Here is an 18,252-nt window from a genome sequence, read left to right on the forward strand (position 1 = left end):
AGACAATTGACAATTCCCCGCGGAGAATTAGGCATGTTGGGCAATCCTCCGGCTGATGTCGGTCCAGAGAACCTTCCCAGGCCAGCACTTATCTACTCTTTCCAGAACTTCTCATGTCGGATTGTCATCTGCAGAAATTGTGCATTGATGACGAATCGACAGTGAACAGCTTACTTCTGGGCACTAGATCCTAACTCAATAAGCCACAAGGGCGATTTCGCTATGTAGTGGATGACCAAAGAGGTCTTCAATTACTTGCCCACTCCAGAATAGGAAAATCTAGAGGACAGGGCACTTGACCGTCAAAGCCGTTCATTACAATTAGATTGTTTAGCTAGAATGCTTAAATATAACCCTCTCTCAGGCGTGTTTCATCACCTATGCCATGACGCGGTAAACTTGATACTCATCACCAACGCTCACCGGCAGAACGTTAAAGGTAGCATAAGAGTCGATACCTTCAGGCTCAAGAGTCACAAACGCGTGCGCCGCATTCTTCTGCCTAGTACTGACCCAGAACCCGCCAGCCGGGATCCGAACCTCCTTGACCACCGTCTCCGTCGTCACAGTCGTGCGAGCAATTCCCTCATACTTTGTCCGCGCTACTTCGGCACTCGTGATGTTGAATGCCTCAACCTCGCCTTGGAAATCAGATTGTAACGTCTGTACTTCCACGCCAGTGATTCGCAGACGCTCAGCCACATCAGCCCACGCGCGTGAAAAGACATAGGCCTCTGGTCTCGCACGGGTGAGGTTTGCTACCACGGGTGTGGTGTTGAGGAACTGTACAGGAATATCAACGAGGTCTCCCGTCGTCGCTTCGATGAACTGCCAAGTGATGTTGGTCGGCCGAGCAGACTCCGTAACAATGATGTCGTCGGTGCTGGCGATGAACTTTGCGCGCGCGTTTTCCACTGTCGAGAGTACTTCTTCGGCCCTATCAGCAGCCGTCTGAACGACTGTCTCGACCATCGTCAGGCCCGTTGCGACGCGGCGCTGCCAGTGCTGGTCTGCTAGTCCGATGCCTCGTGTCTCGGTCAGGAACATGATGGCTTGGGTCAGTGCAACGGCACTATCTCCGATTTTGGCGTCACCGGTGGTTTCTTCCAGGACGAGATTGTCTGTGCCCGAGGGACCGACGATATAAGGGCCCCATCTGAGACCTCGTCTCTCCATAGCTGCGGCAATGTTGTTCGCGAAGACGGCTTCTGATATGTTCCGGATATCGGGATGGATGTTGGCGTTCTTCATGGCGGAGAACTGGCCGTCTTGGGCATCTACCCATTGCTCGTTGGCCCCAGAGGGTGTAGTAGGGCTATACTCGTGACAATCTACACCGACATGAGGCGCGAAGCTCACCATCAGCTGCTTGATGTCCCGAGTCTGCTGGCGCGCAAGTTTCGTGTGGTCGCGGTTCGGGTCGAAGCTGGTCGCAAAGTATCGTTGGAAGTACGCCACACCGTCCGGATTGTATCTCGGGAGCATCATGATGTCGACTTTCTCAAGGATTGAAGCCGCCCAGGTGGCATTGGCGTCGAACCTGCCAAGGAGGGCGAGCAGGGCCTGGTCACCAGCTGGTTCGTTTCCGTGGACGCCGCCTTGCATCCAGATGCGTACTTTCGAGGGTGCGCTAGCATTGCCGTAGGTGTTCTGGCTGGTATCCGTCGGGACGCCTTTTGAGGTAGACAGGTAGACGTAAGGAATCGAGCGGCCTTCTTCCGACTTGAAGTCGGGGCTGTGGTAGGTCATCCACTCATTGCGCGCTGCGAGAGTTTGGAGGAAGTAGTCTGCCGATCATAAGTCCTTAGAGTTGGACCGCAGAGTTAAGCATCTCAATTCAATTCGACTCACCGAGAGTGGCCTGGTCTGTCGGGCCGCTCGTGCCATTAGCAAAGGTGGCCGGGACGCCGTCCGGGTTGGCGAAAGCGGGCGAGCGCAGGTCAACATCTTCAACTTCTGGGAAGTTCGCCGCTACTACTTCGCTATCCAGGACTACCTCAACCTGGTTGCTAGCATACGTGAGCTGAGCAGCAGCAAGGCCTGCGCGAAGCAGGGCGAAAGCCGCAATCTCTGGAACGTGCATTGTCAAGCACGGAGTTGGTTCCGGAGTTTTAAGGGTTGTTTGAGGTTGAAGGCGCAAGACGATCAGGACCAACGGGCACACACAATGCGACCATGTCTACTATTTTATTGATCCTCACCCGGGCCCTTCGGCCTTCAGCCGACGCCGATAGTGTCGCCAAGGCCTCATTTACCCTGCCCCAATGCCAGAGACGTCATGATATTTCCTCTCGCGGTACGATGATCACGGTACTTGTCCCCGAACTATGCGGAAATAGGAATGTGTTTACCTTCGGTGTGGAGGAGGCCCCTCAAAGTGTGGGGTGGAAAAGTCTTGGAACAACCTCTAAAGCTTCCAGCGGTGTCGCTCGCCAAGAGGTGTTATCTTGCCAAGACCCCAAAGGACCAGGCCGCCGGGCCAAGGAGCAATTGGGCAATCAAATCTATGTTACTTAGCATCTTTACTCATCGATTTACTCTCGTGGAAAACTCTCTTTCGGCCCTTTCATCGGCGAAGTCTTGGTTTTCGACTCACAACTCTCAAGTCGGCAAGACCATAAGTGATATCGATGTCGGAAAGCTGACATGCCACGGATTATGAGACGGTGGCTACGATAAGATTAAGCCTCTTGCAAATGCTCGAAGTCAGTAATAATACAACTTTTCTGTGGTCTGATCTCAATTATGACAATAACATGTCTTCACGAAGCTTTCGGCAAGATCATGGGATCGATATCCATGTCTCAATGTTTCTTCTGACCACACAAATATGATTCTGTCACAGAAAGTGGGCCCACCCCATTGGGGCAGCATTAACTTCACTTACTTTTCGTGACATATTAACCCTAGACCCATCCGCTGGCGATGCGATTTGGGGAGTCTACACCCAGGAGTTTAGTAAGATTGAATGGAAGAATTGTTCCTTGTCAAGACATGCATCATTGCTCCACAGGTTAATAATCGTTTTAAGTCAAGACTTGGAAGCGGACTGATACAGTCATCGAGGCAGTTCCTCACTATGAGTTTTTCGGCTTTTCTATTTCACATCTATCTTCGACTCCAGTCCGCTTCCAGATTGCTTCAACGCGCGCCCAGTCTGTTTCACGACTTCTGATACGTATGACGAGGTCCAAGAGAGCTCAAAATTCTCAGCTCCCGCGGTGCAATGTAAAACGGTTCCGTAGCGTCAAAGTAGTCATTATAATAGTCCTTCGTCATTTGGTGCTGCAGAGTCATCGCACTGATTAGTCAAAAGACCATATACGGGAAGCTACTCCAACTAACCTTCATTATCCAGTCAACTGGCTCTGACCTAAAAGAATGTCAGAAAAACCTCCAACCTCGTTCATGAGGTTAGGCTGAGCATACCATTTCTCAATCCACGTAATCGTACCAGGAGAGTCATGAACTTGATACATCTCGAAGTACATCAGCTCGGACTCTTTCTTCATCTTTTCAATTGTCGGCTCCGCAGCCCGCAGAAATCTCGAGACATCCTGTGGCGCAACGTGAACAGTGACATGAAAGACCGTTGACATGGCGGCTTTGTTCTGCTTGAGTCCTGAAGAACGATGGTAGTCGGATGAAAGCCTGATGCGCTGATTGTCAAAGCTGCGAAGCTCTGATCCCGGGCAGCTCGGCCTTTAAGTAGTCCGCAATAACAGTCGCCCCGAAGATCCGAGGCCATTGCCGACGGTAGCTCAGAGGATGAAACGTCTGATGTCTGACCAGACGTCTAGACAGCTTAGTCAGTACGCAACGGCTTGTTATGCGTTGTACTAATTCGAACTCAATTTGTGATGTCATCTTAGATGCCTAATTCTCTGCTTGGACGAGGGCAATCCTTGTCTCGTCTTCTTAATGACCGTCTTCGAATACTGAGCCAGCTAGGAATTGATCTAATCCATCGAATAGTTTGCATAATAATGCAATTCTGCGGTAGGTGTGTTGAGAAACACATGATCATGGCCTTCTTTAAATTGACCGAAAGGGCAAGAAGGCCCGCGATGGCACAACTGTGCCCTCAATAAGTTCAGGTTGAACGAATACATGTTGCTAAATGGCCTTACTCAGAACATTGCAAAAGCATCGCTAACGGCCCATCAATAACTAAAATATGTCAATAAAGCCTTTAGTACTCTAGAAGAACCGCTCGTATTTGGCATGTCGCCATGGACCTTGAAATACCAGGCAAGGCCGTTAGGTGCAGAACCCGAGCTTCTCAGGACAGTTCCGGCTACCTAACAGTTCAAAAGAACAGAAGGTAGAGTCATGAAATACATGCCAAAAAGTTCAAGCAATGGTGTCACCGCCTTGTCGTATAAGTAGATCGGAACGGGATGCATCAGCGCAGGCGCAACGATCAACAGCGTGCTAGGAACACAGAATGAAACAACATACGCTTAAAGACTCGTGCAATCGGCCTAAGCAGAAGAAACGGTGTTCTCATGCTATTGTTAAGGTAAAGGTATGGAAGACCGAACAGGCTTTGAACCCAATTTGAACAGAAGTACCTTGTGCTGCCTACATGTATGGACATTAAGGCAGGCCCCGACGTAACCTGGCTGGCTAACTATGAGCATCAAAATTATCCTATAAATTTTCAGTACTTTCTTTCCTCTCCGACGTTTAAACATGGAGTTGCCATCAACGACCTCACTTAAGAGACTTGCCATCCATCACCGACCCACCCTGTGTGGCCTCCTCTTACATCTTCCTGCGATCACCGATCAAATCCACCTGTTATCCATTAGATTCACTGCAGATCATATCATTTCAATCCGGTGGTACGGTACAATTTATTCGAAATCTTACCACAAGCCAGCACTTATCAATTCTACCTTAGGTCAAGATGATGCCAATCTCCTTCATGATGGCCATCCTTGCTGGAATCAGGTTGTCCGTGGCCACTGACGTCCCAATACGAGAGCAAGACATATTTCCTTGCAATTGTGTTTTTATTGTCAATAAATGGAATCCTGTTCATGCAGATCACGTTGCTAGCTACGAGTGCTGTTATCTTGCGGGGGGCCATTGGAACGGCACAACATGTCCCCTGAATTATCGGAACCCTCGAGAATTAAGACAATTTTCGAAATGCTGCGAAAAGAATGGGGGATTTGGATGTATCTAGAAATATATGTAGCACCTGTGGCCCAGCTGATCTACGGGCCGAGGAGACATCGAATCTGACAGCGACGCCTTTTTCTCGCATATCGCGAACATTCAAGATCCCACCCCCGATGATCTGCCCTCTGATGGCGAGTAGCTGGCTTTTTCTCTGCTATCATCACTGACTTTCTGTCGGGTCTGTCGCACTTCAGCTAGCCACGCAAACATGAAAACTGCTGCGCTCAACAATAACATGGCACAAGCAGCAACTAAAGTCCAAGAACAAGCCCCGTATTTCGTTGAGATATCGTGCAAGTTTCGTACGTTCGTAGCCAACCGCAAATCTGTACTTCTCGGCAACTCTTTTCTTATTTCCTCGAACAGTGAGAAAATGCAGCCAAGCGCCGATATGGCGAATATGAATGATAAAATCGCAAGAATCGCGCTGGCCAAGGTTGTGAGACGGTTGAGTTTGACAAGGCTGGCAAGTGCAGAAAGAAGACCCAGTCCAGATGTAGCAGTGGCAACAGCAGGCAATGGGAATCCTAGTGTCAAGTCGCGCATTCCTCTGCTTTCTATCGAGGAGGGAAACCCGATGATCATGGGACGGATAATGGCGGCTGGATCATAGCCCGCCGAGCCTCCGACTCTAAGACATCCCTGTGGGTATCTTGGCCTAGATAGAACATGATGTGTGAGTACTGCGATCTTCTCTCAGATAGTTCGTATAAATCTTATCATACTGAACTATTACAAGGTGGGGTGTCACGCTCGTGACTTACCATGTGGCAGCCGTTGCTTGACACCAACCCCAAAGCCCGAAGTCAAGAACAATAGATGGTCCAATTGACCCACCTGCTCCACGTCTGGTCGCCTCTAATGTGAAGATTGACAAACTTGTGTTGGGGACAGATATGCAAGTGGTAAGAAGAAGCCCGAAGGAAGCAACGAGCAAAGCTGCACCGACGGCTGCAAATAGCCGAGGGGACGGCATTGTGTCTAATGTTGGCGAATTGATATCGGTTGGGTGAGTTGAAAACGCTTGGAAAGTCGTGTTATTTTTCGGAATAAACGATTTATCATTTGAAAATGGAAAGATGAAAAATTGTTTGAGGGTTCCGGGACGCTAATATTATGCGAAGCTGATCTCAAGATCAGCACCTCAAATTGACACTACCCGCCCGGGCCTAACTACGTTCGGAGTTTTACTTGAGCAGAATCGACGACGTTGTCTCATTCTAGAAGAGCTTTACTCTAAAATCTGACTGCCAAGTTGAGTCTTCGGCTGTGTATAAGTCTCTGATGTCAATAGCCGCTGGGCGTGCCCTACTATCCAATCATTGTGAGACTAGATACGGTGCGGAATTGATCACTGCGACTAGCAACGATCTAACGTAGCAAAACCATAAGCGCTATCCGTCATCCAAGCCTTTTGATCTTCAGAGGATCTGAGTGTGAGATCCATCAAGGTGGTCTTGCGACTTCATGTCATTGTCCCTCTTACCGTCATGATGCGCATTCGGGATTGGAATTTTGGGCTCTGCCATGCGCGCAAGGAGCCGCAACATGTATGCTGAGAGTCTTGAATTCCCGCACACCTTGCTTCCTTGACCATACTTGGTTTTTCAAGTGGTCCTCAAGTCATTCAGCACCTATTGCTACGATCAAGTCATTAACTTTCCGCCGTCCTTTTCCCGTATTACATGGGTCACCATCTCAAAGCCTTGCAGCGATAGCTTTCTCGCAAAAGGTGATTTTGAGAGTGGGCATATCAGACAAAAAGCCAAGTACTGCTGGGATTTAAGATGCGATGAAATTCCTGGACCCAATACAAGCCCTACTTGAATGTTGATTCGGCGGCAATATGTAAGGTTGTTGCGCGATATGAAGTTAGCTAGATCTAAGGTGTATCGTTGCCTTCAGAACTGCGAAGTTGATCCTCAACACGTTACCAAACGTCAGCCCAATATCGACACCCAGAACTTGGGTTAACTTCCTGCGGTGTTCCCCGTACTTCAGGTATGATAGCCCTGGGAACTTCGACTGCACGCATTTATCACGTGCTTTGAGTGCGAGTACTAGAAAGATGGTCCAGCCCCTCTGGTCTTTCCCAGATTAGTTATACCCATCGGCAAATTCTCAGCTTTATGTGCTTGCTGATGTGCTCAGCTGAGTCGTCTTTCATCAATATCGTAACAAAATAAGTAGTGCACCCCCCTCCACTTTGTGTGACCCCTCACGGGATAGGCGAGGAATTAACATTCTCGTGACATGTTCTCCAGGGGTACGTTGCTAAACTTGGCAGGTCGCCTTCCGGTTCATCCGTTCCACCGAGACCGGGTAGCTTTCGGGGCTCATAACCTTCTTAGGCCACCTTCGAGCTTCTTCTCCGGAGTGGTCGGGTTCAGTAATAATCAATCAAGGGCTTCAGCTTTTCTTCGAAATAAGAATGTAACTAAAGAAGTACCCCGCACGACGTCCCCCACAATCGCCCGGTGACAGTTCCATTACGCCAAGTTGCCAAGCTAGGCCAAGCCAAATCTCCAGCTCTTTGGTTCAATTTCCCCAACTTCTCCCTGTTAATCCGTTCTTCAAAGTTAACACAGCCTTCAAAGGCCAAGAAAGAAGGAACTTTGGACGAAACGAAGCGTTTCTTGCGTCGTTTTTCCATCGTGAAAACTCGGAACAGCATTCTCAAGCCGCGCGCCACCCCTTTCCTCGCCATCATCTCGGCGAAAAGACCCTTTTCATCAATCTGCGAGTCAGTCCCGCTGCTCGCTTAGCACCCATGGCGATAGCGAAGGAAGGTGCTTTCAGCGCTCCCACAGCCTCTGGACCTTTGGGTAGAGGGGGCACCCCAGGGAATTCCCGTAAGTTTAATTGCTTGGCACGCGATCCACTTCCAAATCCATGGCATGAAGACTGCGTGCCTGAGCAGGTTGATTAAAGTTGCTTGGAGACCCTTGCTTCAAGCCTCCGAAGAAACGGCTTTTTGAGATGTCGTGACCTATCACGTAACCGCTTGAAGCACACCCTTTCGGGGCAAACCCGCGCGGATGGACGTGCAGAGGCGGACATGTTTGGATTTGGGCGAGCCCTTTAAGCTGTAGACGGACGGTGTTCCTTCCGATGGCAGTTGATCACTTAAAGACCCTTTTCCTTCGTTCTCTCAAATAACTACCGAGGCCGTTTGAGCTAGTTCATTTGATCGCCCTTGAAGAAACTACCTTATTTACACGTCAAAATGCAGCCTACGGAGATCCTCGCCATATTGGCGGGAACATACCAGCTTCTCAACACCTCAGCGTAAGTTGACTTCGAATGTGCTGGTTCAAACTACAGGATTGATCAAGATCTAACACTTGACTTGTGTAGCACACGTGATGGAGTAGCTGTGCCAGACAGAACATACGGTTCCAACCCCGTCGGCATCCTCTCCTACAGCAAGTCCGGCTTCATGTCGGCAACGATCACATCAACAGACCCCGAAGACCGACCCGCAAACCTGACATTTCCCTTCGAAGATTCACAGTCAGACGCCGATTGGGCCCTTGTTGGCAAGCACAGCATCGGTTATGCCGGGCCGCTCAGAATCAGCGACGCATTCCCCGCGAACGCAACCTTTGGCCAAGTCATCCACGGACCCTTGACCGTCGCCAACGTCCCATCTATGGCCGGGGGCAGCCAAGCGCGCAACTACACACTCTATGAGAATGGAAAGATTCTGCGCATCTCTTCACAACGAGACGGCAGCAATCGCGGAGAGCTTTGGTGGAAGAGGCTGGACTAAGGAAAGTCTATGAAGACACCGGAGGTGATCAACGAGCTTTGTCATCGAAGTGCTAGTTCCAAATTTGGTATCCAATGTGCGCGTTTGTCTTCCCATTGCTCCATGTCAGTACCTGTTTGCCCCCTTTTGACCTTCTGATTCTTTTCCTCTCCTGATTACCATACATTACCTTCGACGTATGAACTGAGGCAGCCCGATCTATGACGATGCATCAAGATTCAAGTGGCGAAATCTGGACACCGTGGCCTTCGCCCCTTCCAAATTGCACTTTCATATCAAATAAGTACGCTATTGCGCCCAAAAAGACCCAATTGAGCGAGCGGCATGCGTGAGGAACGAAGACTGCGCAGACGGCGGTGGCGGCGCAGAGAGTGGTGGCGGCGACTGAGGGTGTGTCTGACTAAGACAATTCCAAAACTGAGCAGGTTGTAGCTGTCAGCCTGTCTTATATATCGCTGCGCCCAGAGAAAGGCGCACTTTTCCCTCTAAATCTTCATTTTTCGTCTTCAGCCAGCAATTGTCTATTGTAATTGCTGGCATTTCGAAGTTCCGGAGCATCTTACCGGAACTGCTCCGAGGACCCTCATCATGCCGGTAGGGTTCGAAGCGCTCGGCATTGCGGCCAACATTGTTCAATTTGTCGAGTTTGGATTCAAAATTTCGATCTCGGTAATTGAAACGTATCGCAGCATCACCGAAGATGGCATATTACCGCAGACAGCCGAATTGGAAGAAATGGCTCGTAGTCTGGAACGCAGCTGCGGTCAGTTGCAAGCCGATGTTAAGATCCAAGATGATGCGGAGATGTCTAGCCTCCTCGAAATTTGTGTCAAAGGTTCGCAAGACCTTCTTCGAGAGGTGAGAGGGCTGGTGATCGACAACAACAATCGACGCCCGAGGTGGATGAAAAAGGTCAAAGTCACGATGAAAGCCCGTTGGAAGCAGAGAAAGATCAACGAAATTCAACACAACCTGAATGACATCAAAAAGAAGATTTTTGAGAAGCTTCAGCACATACTGCAGTAAGTATTTACTTACCAACGGATAGTGAAAGAAAGTAATGTACACACTGCTGACCAATGTACAGTGAATACTGCCGTTCTACTTCAGAATACTTATATTCTCTGGGCGATGCTTCAGCAGCTTGGAATACTGCCACAGACGCTAAGCTTGCAAAATTGTCAGAAGACGTTGGCATGCTTATCAAGTCAACGGCACCATTGACGAATGAACTCGAGGAACTTGCCACAAACCTAAAAAAACTTGCGGAAGAAGTGAAACACCAGGGCAAGATCCGAGAGATTCTTAAAAGCCTCAGATTTCCGGAAATGATTGAACGAAGAATCGAAATACCCAAGGCTTATGGGGACACATTCGAATGGATCTTTGAAGAGAGCGCAGATGTCAACTTCGCGTCCTGGCTCCAGAGCTCACGAGGCATCTTTTGGATTACGGGAAAACCGGGGTCTGGAAAATCAACTTTGATGAAGTTGATTTCTGGACATGAACATACTGCAGCACTCGCACGAGCTTGGGCAGACAACAAGAAACTCATCGTTGCCAGCCATTTTTTCTGGGGCATTAGATCCGGTCTACAGAGCTCTCAGGAAGGCCTCCTTAGAGCGCTGCTATTTCAGATTATGATGCAGTGCCCGGACATTATTCATGACGTCTTTCCAGAGAGATACGAGGGTTCAATCGCGGATCTTGATCCGTGGACGATTGAAGACTTGTCAAATGGTTTCAAACGTCTCGGGGCAATGCAGTCACTAAAATATCGCATCTTGATATTCATTGACGGCCTCGATGAATACAAGGGCGAACCCGAGGATCTGATGAAATTCCTCAAGGATGTCGCACAATCACCGGATATCAAAATCTGCTGCGCAAGCCGGCCGTGGCCAGTGTTCACAAAATATCTGGGGAATTCGTCTACTCGCATCCACATGGACCAACTGACAGCTGACGATATGGCGACATACGTGCGAGATGCTCTGGGTCAACATCAACACTATCAGTCTTTGCTCAGAAGCCATGAGTCTGAAGCCATTGAACTCATTGAGTCTATCTTGCGCAAGTCAGAAGGTGTCTTCTTCTGGGTTTCACTGGTTATCAAGTCGCTGTTGCGTGGAATGGAGAACGACGATGACATTGGCACGCTACGCGAAAGACTTTCGGAATTGCCTTCTGATCTTGACAAATACTTTCGGCGCATGTTAAGCTCCATTGATCGCGTGTACAGGGATGCCGTATCTGTCACATTTTCCATGCTACTTGTTGCGGACACGGCCATTCCCGCAGTATGCTTTTTGTCCTTCGATACGTACATGAAGGAAATGCGATTGAAACATAGCGATGCTGGGGCTCAAAGGCAAACGAGGACCATGGGTTCAAGAACCAGACCCCCGTTGAGAGAAAGTTGGACCCTGCCATTTTTGCAGATAAATCATCAACAGGACAGAGAGGCTGATGCTAGATCAGAAAGCGGTTGTATCACGGGACGGTCTCTTGTCCAACTACAGTCCCAAGAGATTGACGACAGCCCTGAATTTGCCCAGAAAGTTTTGAGAAAGAAGGAGAACGTCTTAGCACAATGTTGCGACTTGATCCAGTGTTGGGAAGTGGATGGAACACCCACTTTCGGCTCAAGAATTGGATTTCTTCATCGAACAGTCGTCGAATTCCTTCAGCAATCCAGCGGTGATCAGTGGCGCTCGCCCCTTGAACACCAACGCTTTTGGCTTGCGAAGTCTTACCTGGAAGTTGGGCTCAGTAACGCGTCACCAGGTGTCAAGAAGGATTTCACATTCAGGTCCTTACGCACAATTGAGGAAGCCGATACACACGACATTGAGGAGTCTGGTGCCTGGCTCCTGGATCTCTGTGAGTACATTTGGTTAGGTGACGCCAACATTATAATAGTAGAGGGACTTCGCGAAGTGGCTTCTCAAATTTGGGCCAGGATATTTCTCTCACTAAAGTCCGAGGAGTCAGACTTTGCAAAGCCCGATGCTTTGGTGCATCTTGCACTGCACAGTATCATGACAGGATCAGTGCACATAGGCGCCAGCGACCCTCCAGAGGTGGTCTCGACACAATCCGTGGATTTGCAACTACTACGAAATTTCCTTCGCTGGATGGGTACCGAAAACTATGAGGATATCTTGTCTGTCCAGTTCAAGGCTTTTATTGTTAGATTGAGTCAGAATGACTCTTCCTCAACGCAGCTGAAGAATGCCTTTCAGGTTTGTAAGCTGTTGATAGAACACGGCGCAGTAATACATAGCATTCCCAGGCATCTTAGTGCCATTGGAGATGGAAATCAGACAGAAGCAACCGCAGAGGATACAATGGAAAGGCTCCGGCTGCTTGACTACTTTACAGAAGAGGAGCTGTCGAATCTTGAGAAGTCATTTCCGCCTGACGTAAAGCGACGGGCGAATCTTCCCATAGAGGCTGAGCATAATCGAAGGGAAGGAACACGGGAGAAAATGAGCAAACGTCGATGGAAAACAACAGTTCGGAAATTTTCATGTGGCATGCGTTTTTCATGACGCTTCTGTAACCATGCTACTTACCAAGCTTTAAGTAAGGTAGTCGATTAATCTTAATACATTGAATTTTCAGGCATTCGCGCCACTCTATCTAGACTCAGAAGCTCTACTCTCCCTCGATATGGATACCTTAGTCAATAGCCTTCAACAAATATTTGTCCTGCCAGAAACGGTCGTTGGTGACCGATTCATCACGGCGGACAGGAGCAGCCCTCTCCTTGAGGCTCGAAGCAGCCAAGTATTCGCTGCGCTTGACAGCCGCCTTGGCAGAAACATCGCGCTTATCAATGCCTCCGTAAGCACACTTTCCACCGTTGAACGCAGCGTTTGCAGTAGCCTTCCAGATCTCGGTGACGTCCTTGATCATGGGCAGAGTCCAGTAGAGACGGCAGTCGGCCTCCTCGCGGACGTACTGCGCAGGGATACCATCATCCACGTTGTCCCTCAGGATCTGATCGCGGACGTTGACGGCAGCCGCGAGACTGCGGTTCAAGGGCAGGTCGGTGTAGCGAGCAAAAGCGGCCTTTTGCTCGTCAGTGGAGGCGTAGGGAAGGAGGAACTCGGTGTAGCCGTATATGTTGCTCCAGTCGAGGACCTGAGAGCCCTTGATGCCGCCGACACCCTCAATGGGTCCCTCAACAGGGAGACCGCCGAAAGCGACGGACTTGACGCCGCCGTGGAGGCGGAGGAACTCGGAGGCCAGAGTGCAGGTAGAAGCGCAGACACCGTCGTAGAGGATGATAATGTTCTCAGCGGCGAAGGGCTGGGGAAGGCCGGTGAGGTTGCCGTACCCGTGGATCTCGATACCAAGACCGAAGGTGGCGTTGGTGGTAGTCAGCGGATCGTTGAGGTTCCAGCGCATGAGGTCCGTGTAGGAGGTGTTCTGGAAAATCTGGGGCGCGAACTTGTCCTCGTAGGAGGTGAAGGGCTGGTTGGTGAGGTTGTAGTCGTAGCGCCAGTTGAACCAGCTCTCAGCCAGAGAAATCAGGTTCTCATCATCGCTGGTGTAGATGTCCACATCAGCCACAATGTCGGAGACAATCTGGGCCGCGGCAACGAAGCCGTCGCTCTCCTTCCAGCGGGAGAAGCCATCTTGGTCTGTCTCGGGAAACAGCTGGCGGAAGAAATCATAGCCCTGGAGGATGTAGCCGCCGCCGTTTTGCTGGAAGTCGATGACGAGCTTGGTCTTGCCGGCGGAGAGGGCGGCGGTGTAGAAATCCTGGGCGACCTTTTGGAACTCGGCAGGGCTCTCGTTCTCGAAGGCGGTCAGGACAATGACGGCAACGTCCTCGAAACCTTCGCCCTCGAGGTAGTAGCCGGACACAACGCCGTCGCTGGTGGTGACGATGGGTTCAGGGTAACCTGGAAGGATAGGGGTGGAGGCATTGGAAGGGGAGGTGCCGGACGGGGTGCCGGAGGCCGGGCTGAGAGGGTTGCAGAACTTGGCGTAAAAGGAGGGGCCGTCTACAATGCCGGTGAGATCCTTCTTAACCCGTGCATGATTCTCGAAGGTGACCTCGGTGCCGTTCTCGAAAGTGAGAGTCGTGTTGGCGCCTTGGTAGATGTATCTATTAATCATGTTAGTACGTTCCACCAACTCGTTGTTGACGCATCCAACATACCTGACACGACCGCCAGAGCTGAAGTAGCCGTTGCCAATTCCGGTGGCCTGTCCAGACTTCTCAAAGAACATGGAGTTGTAGGCGGAGTTAGCATCACGGTTCCAGTTGGCTTTGTTGACGGTGTCCTCGAGAAACTTGGAAGCCTCGATGCCGTTGATGAGCTTGACTGCGGACGCAGTCTCGGGCGTAGAGATGACCTCCTCTAGAGAAGAGTTAGAATAACCTTCATAGATTCACCATCGTCGAGTCAGAACGTACCGTAGATCTTGATCACTGGCAGAGATGAGCCATCCTCGCTAATGGAGACCAAGCCCCGCTGACGGGTCCACTCAAACACCGCCGTGAGCAAGTCGGGGTAGTACACGAAGTGGCCGTCGTGACCAGGACCGAACACTTCCTCGTAGAGAGCAGACTGGAAGGCGTATTCGCTGGTGTAAACATCGTCGACCAAGTTCTGTCTGATGCTCGAGGCGGCTGCGAAGAGGTCGTAGGCCGGGAAGTCGTACTCTGGTGGGGGATCTGCCTTGTAAGCAGCGTCTAGAGCCAGGTTAGTTCAGGGTTCAGAGATTTCAACAAAATCATTCGGTGTGGACTTACCACTCTGCCACTCGAGGTATGGGAACAGAGAGTCCACAAGCTCAATGGCTGCCTCCTTTCCGAGAGGGACGGAGTTGAGGCAGTCGTAGGCCAACTGAGCCGGTACAGTCGGGACAACTACAGCATCACCATTGTCAGTCTACGTCAATGGGACATCTCATTGTCGGGATTCCAAGTACCTGTAGGAGCACGCGCATGCTGCGAAGCCCAAGCAGCGCTCACGGCAGCACAAGGCTCAGAGCTGTTGCCGGGGACCGTCGAGTTGGGGAACTGCGCGACAGCGAGATCAGCTGCGCTGGCCAGCAAAGCCGGCACGGCAATTGAGGAGCTGCGCATCTTGCCTATTCAACGAGAGTAACACGACACAACTTTTGGCTATCGAGTCGAAAGCTGGGCTGCAATCTCAAGCTCGACAGACGCATCCCCGACCGCCCGCAGACTGCGGCGGCGCGTCTCTTATACCACTCTGGTCTGGCAGTCGAGGAAGACCCCCATTGTAGTCGTCATCCACTTCTCAACGACAATCGACCCGAGGGGCAACCCGTTGTCGTTTTCTGGAGACTGTCGATGTCACCATCGGATGTCGAGTGGGCGTTCATCCCAATCGCATGAGCTTGTATTGCTCTCATCACAGGAGGAGCTAGCTCAAGATGGCAGGTCGCATGTACGAGGTTACCACAAGACTGGGGCGCGACCCCAGTTGCCGCAACTCTTGGCCTGCATATCTGCACCCGAGCGGCGGTAGGTCGGGGAGCAGTGCCTCACTCGTTTTCCTACCGATATTGGACGCGACCGAAGTTGGAAAGTCGTTGACTAAAGATGAATTTCGAAGTCCGTTACTCCGGGTCTGAGTCGAGTCTAAGAAGCTGTAGGGCCTCTTAGAGACTCGACTTACGAGCTCGAGTCAGTCTTAGTCACCCACCTGACTAAGACTCGAAGAGTCTGACAATTCCTATGCCCAAAGTTCAAAAAAGGTAGAGGGGTTTACGCGCGACGGATGGGGGGTTACGAGCTGCGAGACGGGAAGCTACCTTGTTATTAGCACGAAAAGACAAAGATCGACAGCGCTCGCCTTATCTCTCAAATTAGGGGTGATATCCTACCGTTACCGTTGGCCCGTTGGTCTGTAGACCGTTGGGACCTTTGGTCAGCATAAGAACTTTTTTTTCGCTCTAGTTCCGGGTTGCGGGGGCACATGGGAATAACACCTGCTGAAGATAGGTTAGACCGGTAGGCAAAGGTCCCTGGTCCCGCGGCAAACAAGTGCCGTGTCAGTGTCGCAATTCACACCATTGGCAACGGTCAAGGGTGATCTCATCATCTCATCTGTGCCTGGCGATGCTCTCGGCCCGGCCACGCGATAATGGGGAGCATATCTGGGCATTCCCCACCCTGTTCTTGTCCATGTCATTTTGTTTGATTCAGGCCTTCATCGAATTCTGTTGGCATTTCTGTTGTCAAAACAATCGCACAGCGTCGAGGCATGCCAAAAGGTATCATTGGCATAGATGCAATCTGCATGTGACCTCTCAGCTGCTGCCTACCTGTGCCTTAGACTATTTCGTAAATGTTTCCTCGTGACATGCATCAAATCGAATCAGGTCAAAGACAAAAGTCCTCTCAATTAACGGCGGTTTAAACTCAAAGAAGCTAGTGTTTGAGACCCTAGTTTGACTCTTGTTCCGATTGTAGTCGATGATGGGTGTCCTCAAATGAACAATGGTACCAAATACCCAAGGCCAACTACGCTCGCTCGAGTGTTTCTAGAACTCAATGGGTAGTGAAGGTCGATCATGCCTAATGTATCACATGATGCATACTCAGAAGGGCGAAAATAAATTCGGGCTCAATTACAACACTTATGATGTTCGCCAGCATCAAATATAATAGGGCAAGATGCGTTCGAATGACCTGCTCCCATTTTACACATTTTCCTAATCACTTAACAAATAGTAGGTTTTGAGCAGTATTATTCAAATGGACTTCTTTGCACTCTCTACCTTGGTTGACATTCAGACTTGCCTGCTTCATCATTAGTAAAAGAAACGAGTGTCTCCATGCTGGACGGGTCGAATAAAGAAAAGCACTAGGCAAGTCAAAGTTTCTTGTGGAACCACGCAACTCACAATTTTCAATCTTTCTATGGGCAGCTTTTGACCTCGCAACTGTAGGAATCCCTCGATGCAGGACAAGCATGGTGCATCTTGCTAATCCAATATGGAAGATGGAATAATTATGAACCGGGAGCTCTATCGTATGTTTCTTTGACATTGAAGTTGGATTTACGTGGGTCACGTGGGCAATTTGAGTATTCGACCGACGGGATACGAAGGTTTGCAGGGAAGGAAGGAACCCAAAGAAAGTTCGAGGTCGATCATAGTTGCCAAAAAAGGCCCCCAAACTCTATTGTCATAGTCATTCTGTATCGATGCATGGTGGTATATTAAGCGGCTCGCTTTTTCCTGGTATAATTCCATAAACTCCCTAAGCCATCATGGTGTCCAGTCGTAGTATCATGAGCAGTGACGCGACGGCCAACTGCAGGTGTGTTTCGGCGTGAACGTCGCTTACTGAGAAGGGTCAGACTTGGGAACGCTAGGCAACTCAGCCGCGATAGCTTTCGCCTCTTCTGTTTCCTTCTTGGAAGGGCTGGCCTCGGTCTTCTCCTTGGTGGCTGGCTGGTCGTCGGGAGGGAAGAAGAAACTATTGAACGAATGTTAGCAAGACATGTTACTGTGCGAAGGAGTTTTGAGGTCTGAACATACGGAAGGGTCTCGTTGTAGGCTCTGACGTCCTTCATCTCAAAGGTGCAAAAGACAATCTTGTCCAACTTATCGCCATCCTCTCCGTCAAGGAACTCTCTGACAACCTCGACAGCAACAGGAGCCGCCTCCGTGCTCGGGTAACCGTATATGCCGGTGCTCAGCGCGCTGAAAGCGATGCTGCGACAGCCATTCTGAACCGCAAGCTTCAAGCTGGTGCTGTAGCAACCCGCAAGCTTCGCTTCGGAGTCGTCGGGATTGAGCTCGTCGTAGATTGGGCCGACGGCGTGGATAATCTTCTTGCTGGGGAGGTTGTAGGCGCCCGTGATCTTGGCGGAACCGGTGGCGCATCCGTTCAGGGTCTTGCACTCCTGGAGCAGTCCCCGGCCGGCTGCGCGGTGGATCGCGCCGTCGACGCCGCCTCCTCCGAGAAGACTCTTATTCGCGGCATTGACAATCGCATCGACGGCGAGGGTGGTGATGTCGCCTCGAACAACGGCGACTTTTTGGTTATGCGACGCATTGTGGGGGAAGATGGCCTTCGGGTTGGCATGGACCTGGCCGATCTTGTAGAGGAGCTCAACGGTGGGGATGTCGGCGGTGGTGACCATTTTGACTGCTTGTCGGATTGGCATAGGCGAGCTTCAAGGTTGCTTATTCGGGTTTGGTGTCGATGATTTGGCAGGTTAGGAGCGGGCGCGGCGGGCTGCTTTTGAGGTGTTGGTGACAAAGAAGCAGCCGACTGGAAGCAGGAG

General features: G+C 50.5%; 8 protein-coding genes across 8 annotated transcripts; 3 read left to right on the plus strand and 5 right to left on the minus strand.

The window, feature by feature from the left end:
- Nucleotides 1-378: 378 nt before the first annotated feature.
- Nucleotides 379-2,083, minus strand: CCOS01_10031 (carboxypeptidase; the record flags this gene model as incomplete). Its single annotated transcript, XM_060458188.1, has 2 exons — nucleotides 379-1,787; nucleotides 1,852-2,083. The coding sequence occupies 2 exons, from the start codon at nucleotides 2,081-2,083 to the stop codon at nucleotides 379-381; spliced, it is 1,641 nt and encodes a 546-aa protein (XP_060311353.1).
- A 1,079-nt stretch (nucleotides 2,084-3,162) lies between these two features.
- CCOS01_10032 (uncharacterized protein) lies at nucleotides 3,163-3,599 on the minus strand (the record flags this gene model as incomplete). Its single annotated transcript, XM_060458189.1, has 3 exons — nucleotides 3,163-3,285; nucleotides 3,346-3,373; nucleotides 3,430-3,599. The coding sequence occupies 3 exons, from the start codon at nucleotides 3,597-3,599 to the stop codon at nucleotides 3,163-3,165; spliced, it is 321 nt and encodes a 106-aa protein (XP_060311354.1).
- Nucleotides 3,600-4,912: 1,313 nt separating this feature from the next.
- CCOS01_10033 (uncharacterized protein) lies at nucleotides 4,913-5,194 on the plus strand (the record flags this gene model as incomplete). The annotated part of the gene is made up of 1 exon (XM_060458190.1): nucleotides 4,913-5,194. The coding sequence occupies one exon, from the start codon at nucleotides 4,913-4,915 to the stop codon at nucleotides 5,192-5,194; it is 282 nt and encodes a 93-aa protein (XP_060311355.1).
- Nucleotides 5,195-5,286: 92 nt separating this feature from the next.
- On the minus strand, nucleotides 5,287-6,166 carry CCOS01_10034 (uncharacterized protein; the record flags this gene model as incomplete). Its single annotated transcript, XM_060458191.1, has 2 exons — nucleotides 5,287-5,848; nucleotides 5,955-6,166. 2 exons carry the CDS (start codon nucleotides 6,164-6,166, stop codon nucleotides 5,287-5,289), a joined length of 774 nt encoding a protein of 257 aa, XP_060311356.1.
- A 2,250-nt stretch (nucleotides 6,167-8,416) lies between these two features.
- On the plus strand, nucleotides 8,417-8,962 carry CCOS01_10035 (uncharacterized protein; the record flags this gene model as incomplete). Its single annotated transcript, XM_060458192.1, has 2 exons — nucleotides 8,417-8,478; nucleotides 8,548-8,962. The coding sequence occupies 2 exons, from the start codon at nucleotides 8,417-8,419 to the stop codon at nucleotides 8,960-8,962; spliced, it is 477 nt and encodes a 158-aa protein (XP_060311357.1).
- Nucleotides 8,963-9,550: 588 nt separating this feature from the next.
- CCOS01_10036 (uncharacterized protein) lies at nucleotides 9,551-12,391 on the plus strand (the record flags this gene model as incomplete). Its single annotated transcript, XM_060458193.1, has 4 exons — nucleotides 9,551-9,984; nucleotides 10,050-11,262; nucleotides 11,485-12,207; nucleotides 12,347-12,391. The coding sequence occupies 4 exons, from the start codon at nucleotides 9,551-9,553 to the stop codon at nucleotides 12,389-12,391; spliced, it is 2,415 nt and encodes an 804-aa protein (XP_060311358.1).
- A 255-nt stretch (nucleotides 12,392-12,646) lies between these two features.
- Nucleotides 12,647-15,071, minus strand: CCOS01_10037 (uncharacterized protein; the record flags this gene model as incomplete). The annotated part of the gene is made up of 5 exons (XM_060458194.1): nucleotides 12,647-14,084; nucleotides 14,139-14,340; nucleotides 14,397-14,675; nucleotides 14,736-14,852; nucleotides 14,915-15,071. The coding sequence occupies 5 exons, from the start codon at nucleotides 15,069-15,071 to the stop codon at nucleotides 12,647-12,649; spliced, it is 2,193 nt and encodes a 730-aa protein (XP_060311359.1).
- A 2,231-nt stretch (nucleotides 15,072-17,302) lies between these two features.
- On the minus strand, nucleotides 17,303-18,108 carry CCOS01_10038 (macro domain-containing protein; the record flags this gene model as incomplete). Its single annotated transcript, XM_060458195.1, has 2 exons — nucleotides 17,303-17,438; nucleotides 17,501-18,108. The coding sequence occupies 2 exons, from the start codon at nucleotides 18,106-18,108 to the stop codon at nucleotides 17,303-17,305; spliced, it is 744 nt and encodes a 247-aa protein (XP_060311360.1).
- Nucleotides 18,109-18,252: the final 144 nt, after the last annotated feature.

Source organism: Colletotrichum costaricense (assembly GCF_030867565.1).
Source record: "Colletotrichum costaricense strain IMI 309622 chromosome Unknown Scaffold_10.1, whole genome shotgun sequence".
NCBI classification, from domain to species: domain Eukaryota; kingdom Fungi; phylum Ascomycota; class Sordariomycetes; order Glomerellales; family Glomerellaceae; genus Colletotrichum; species Colletotrichum costaricense.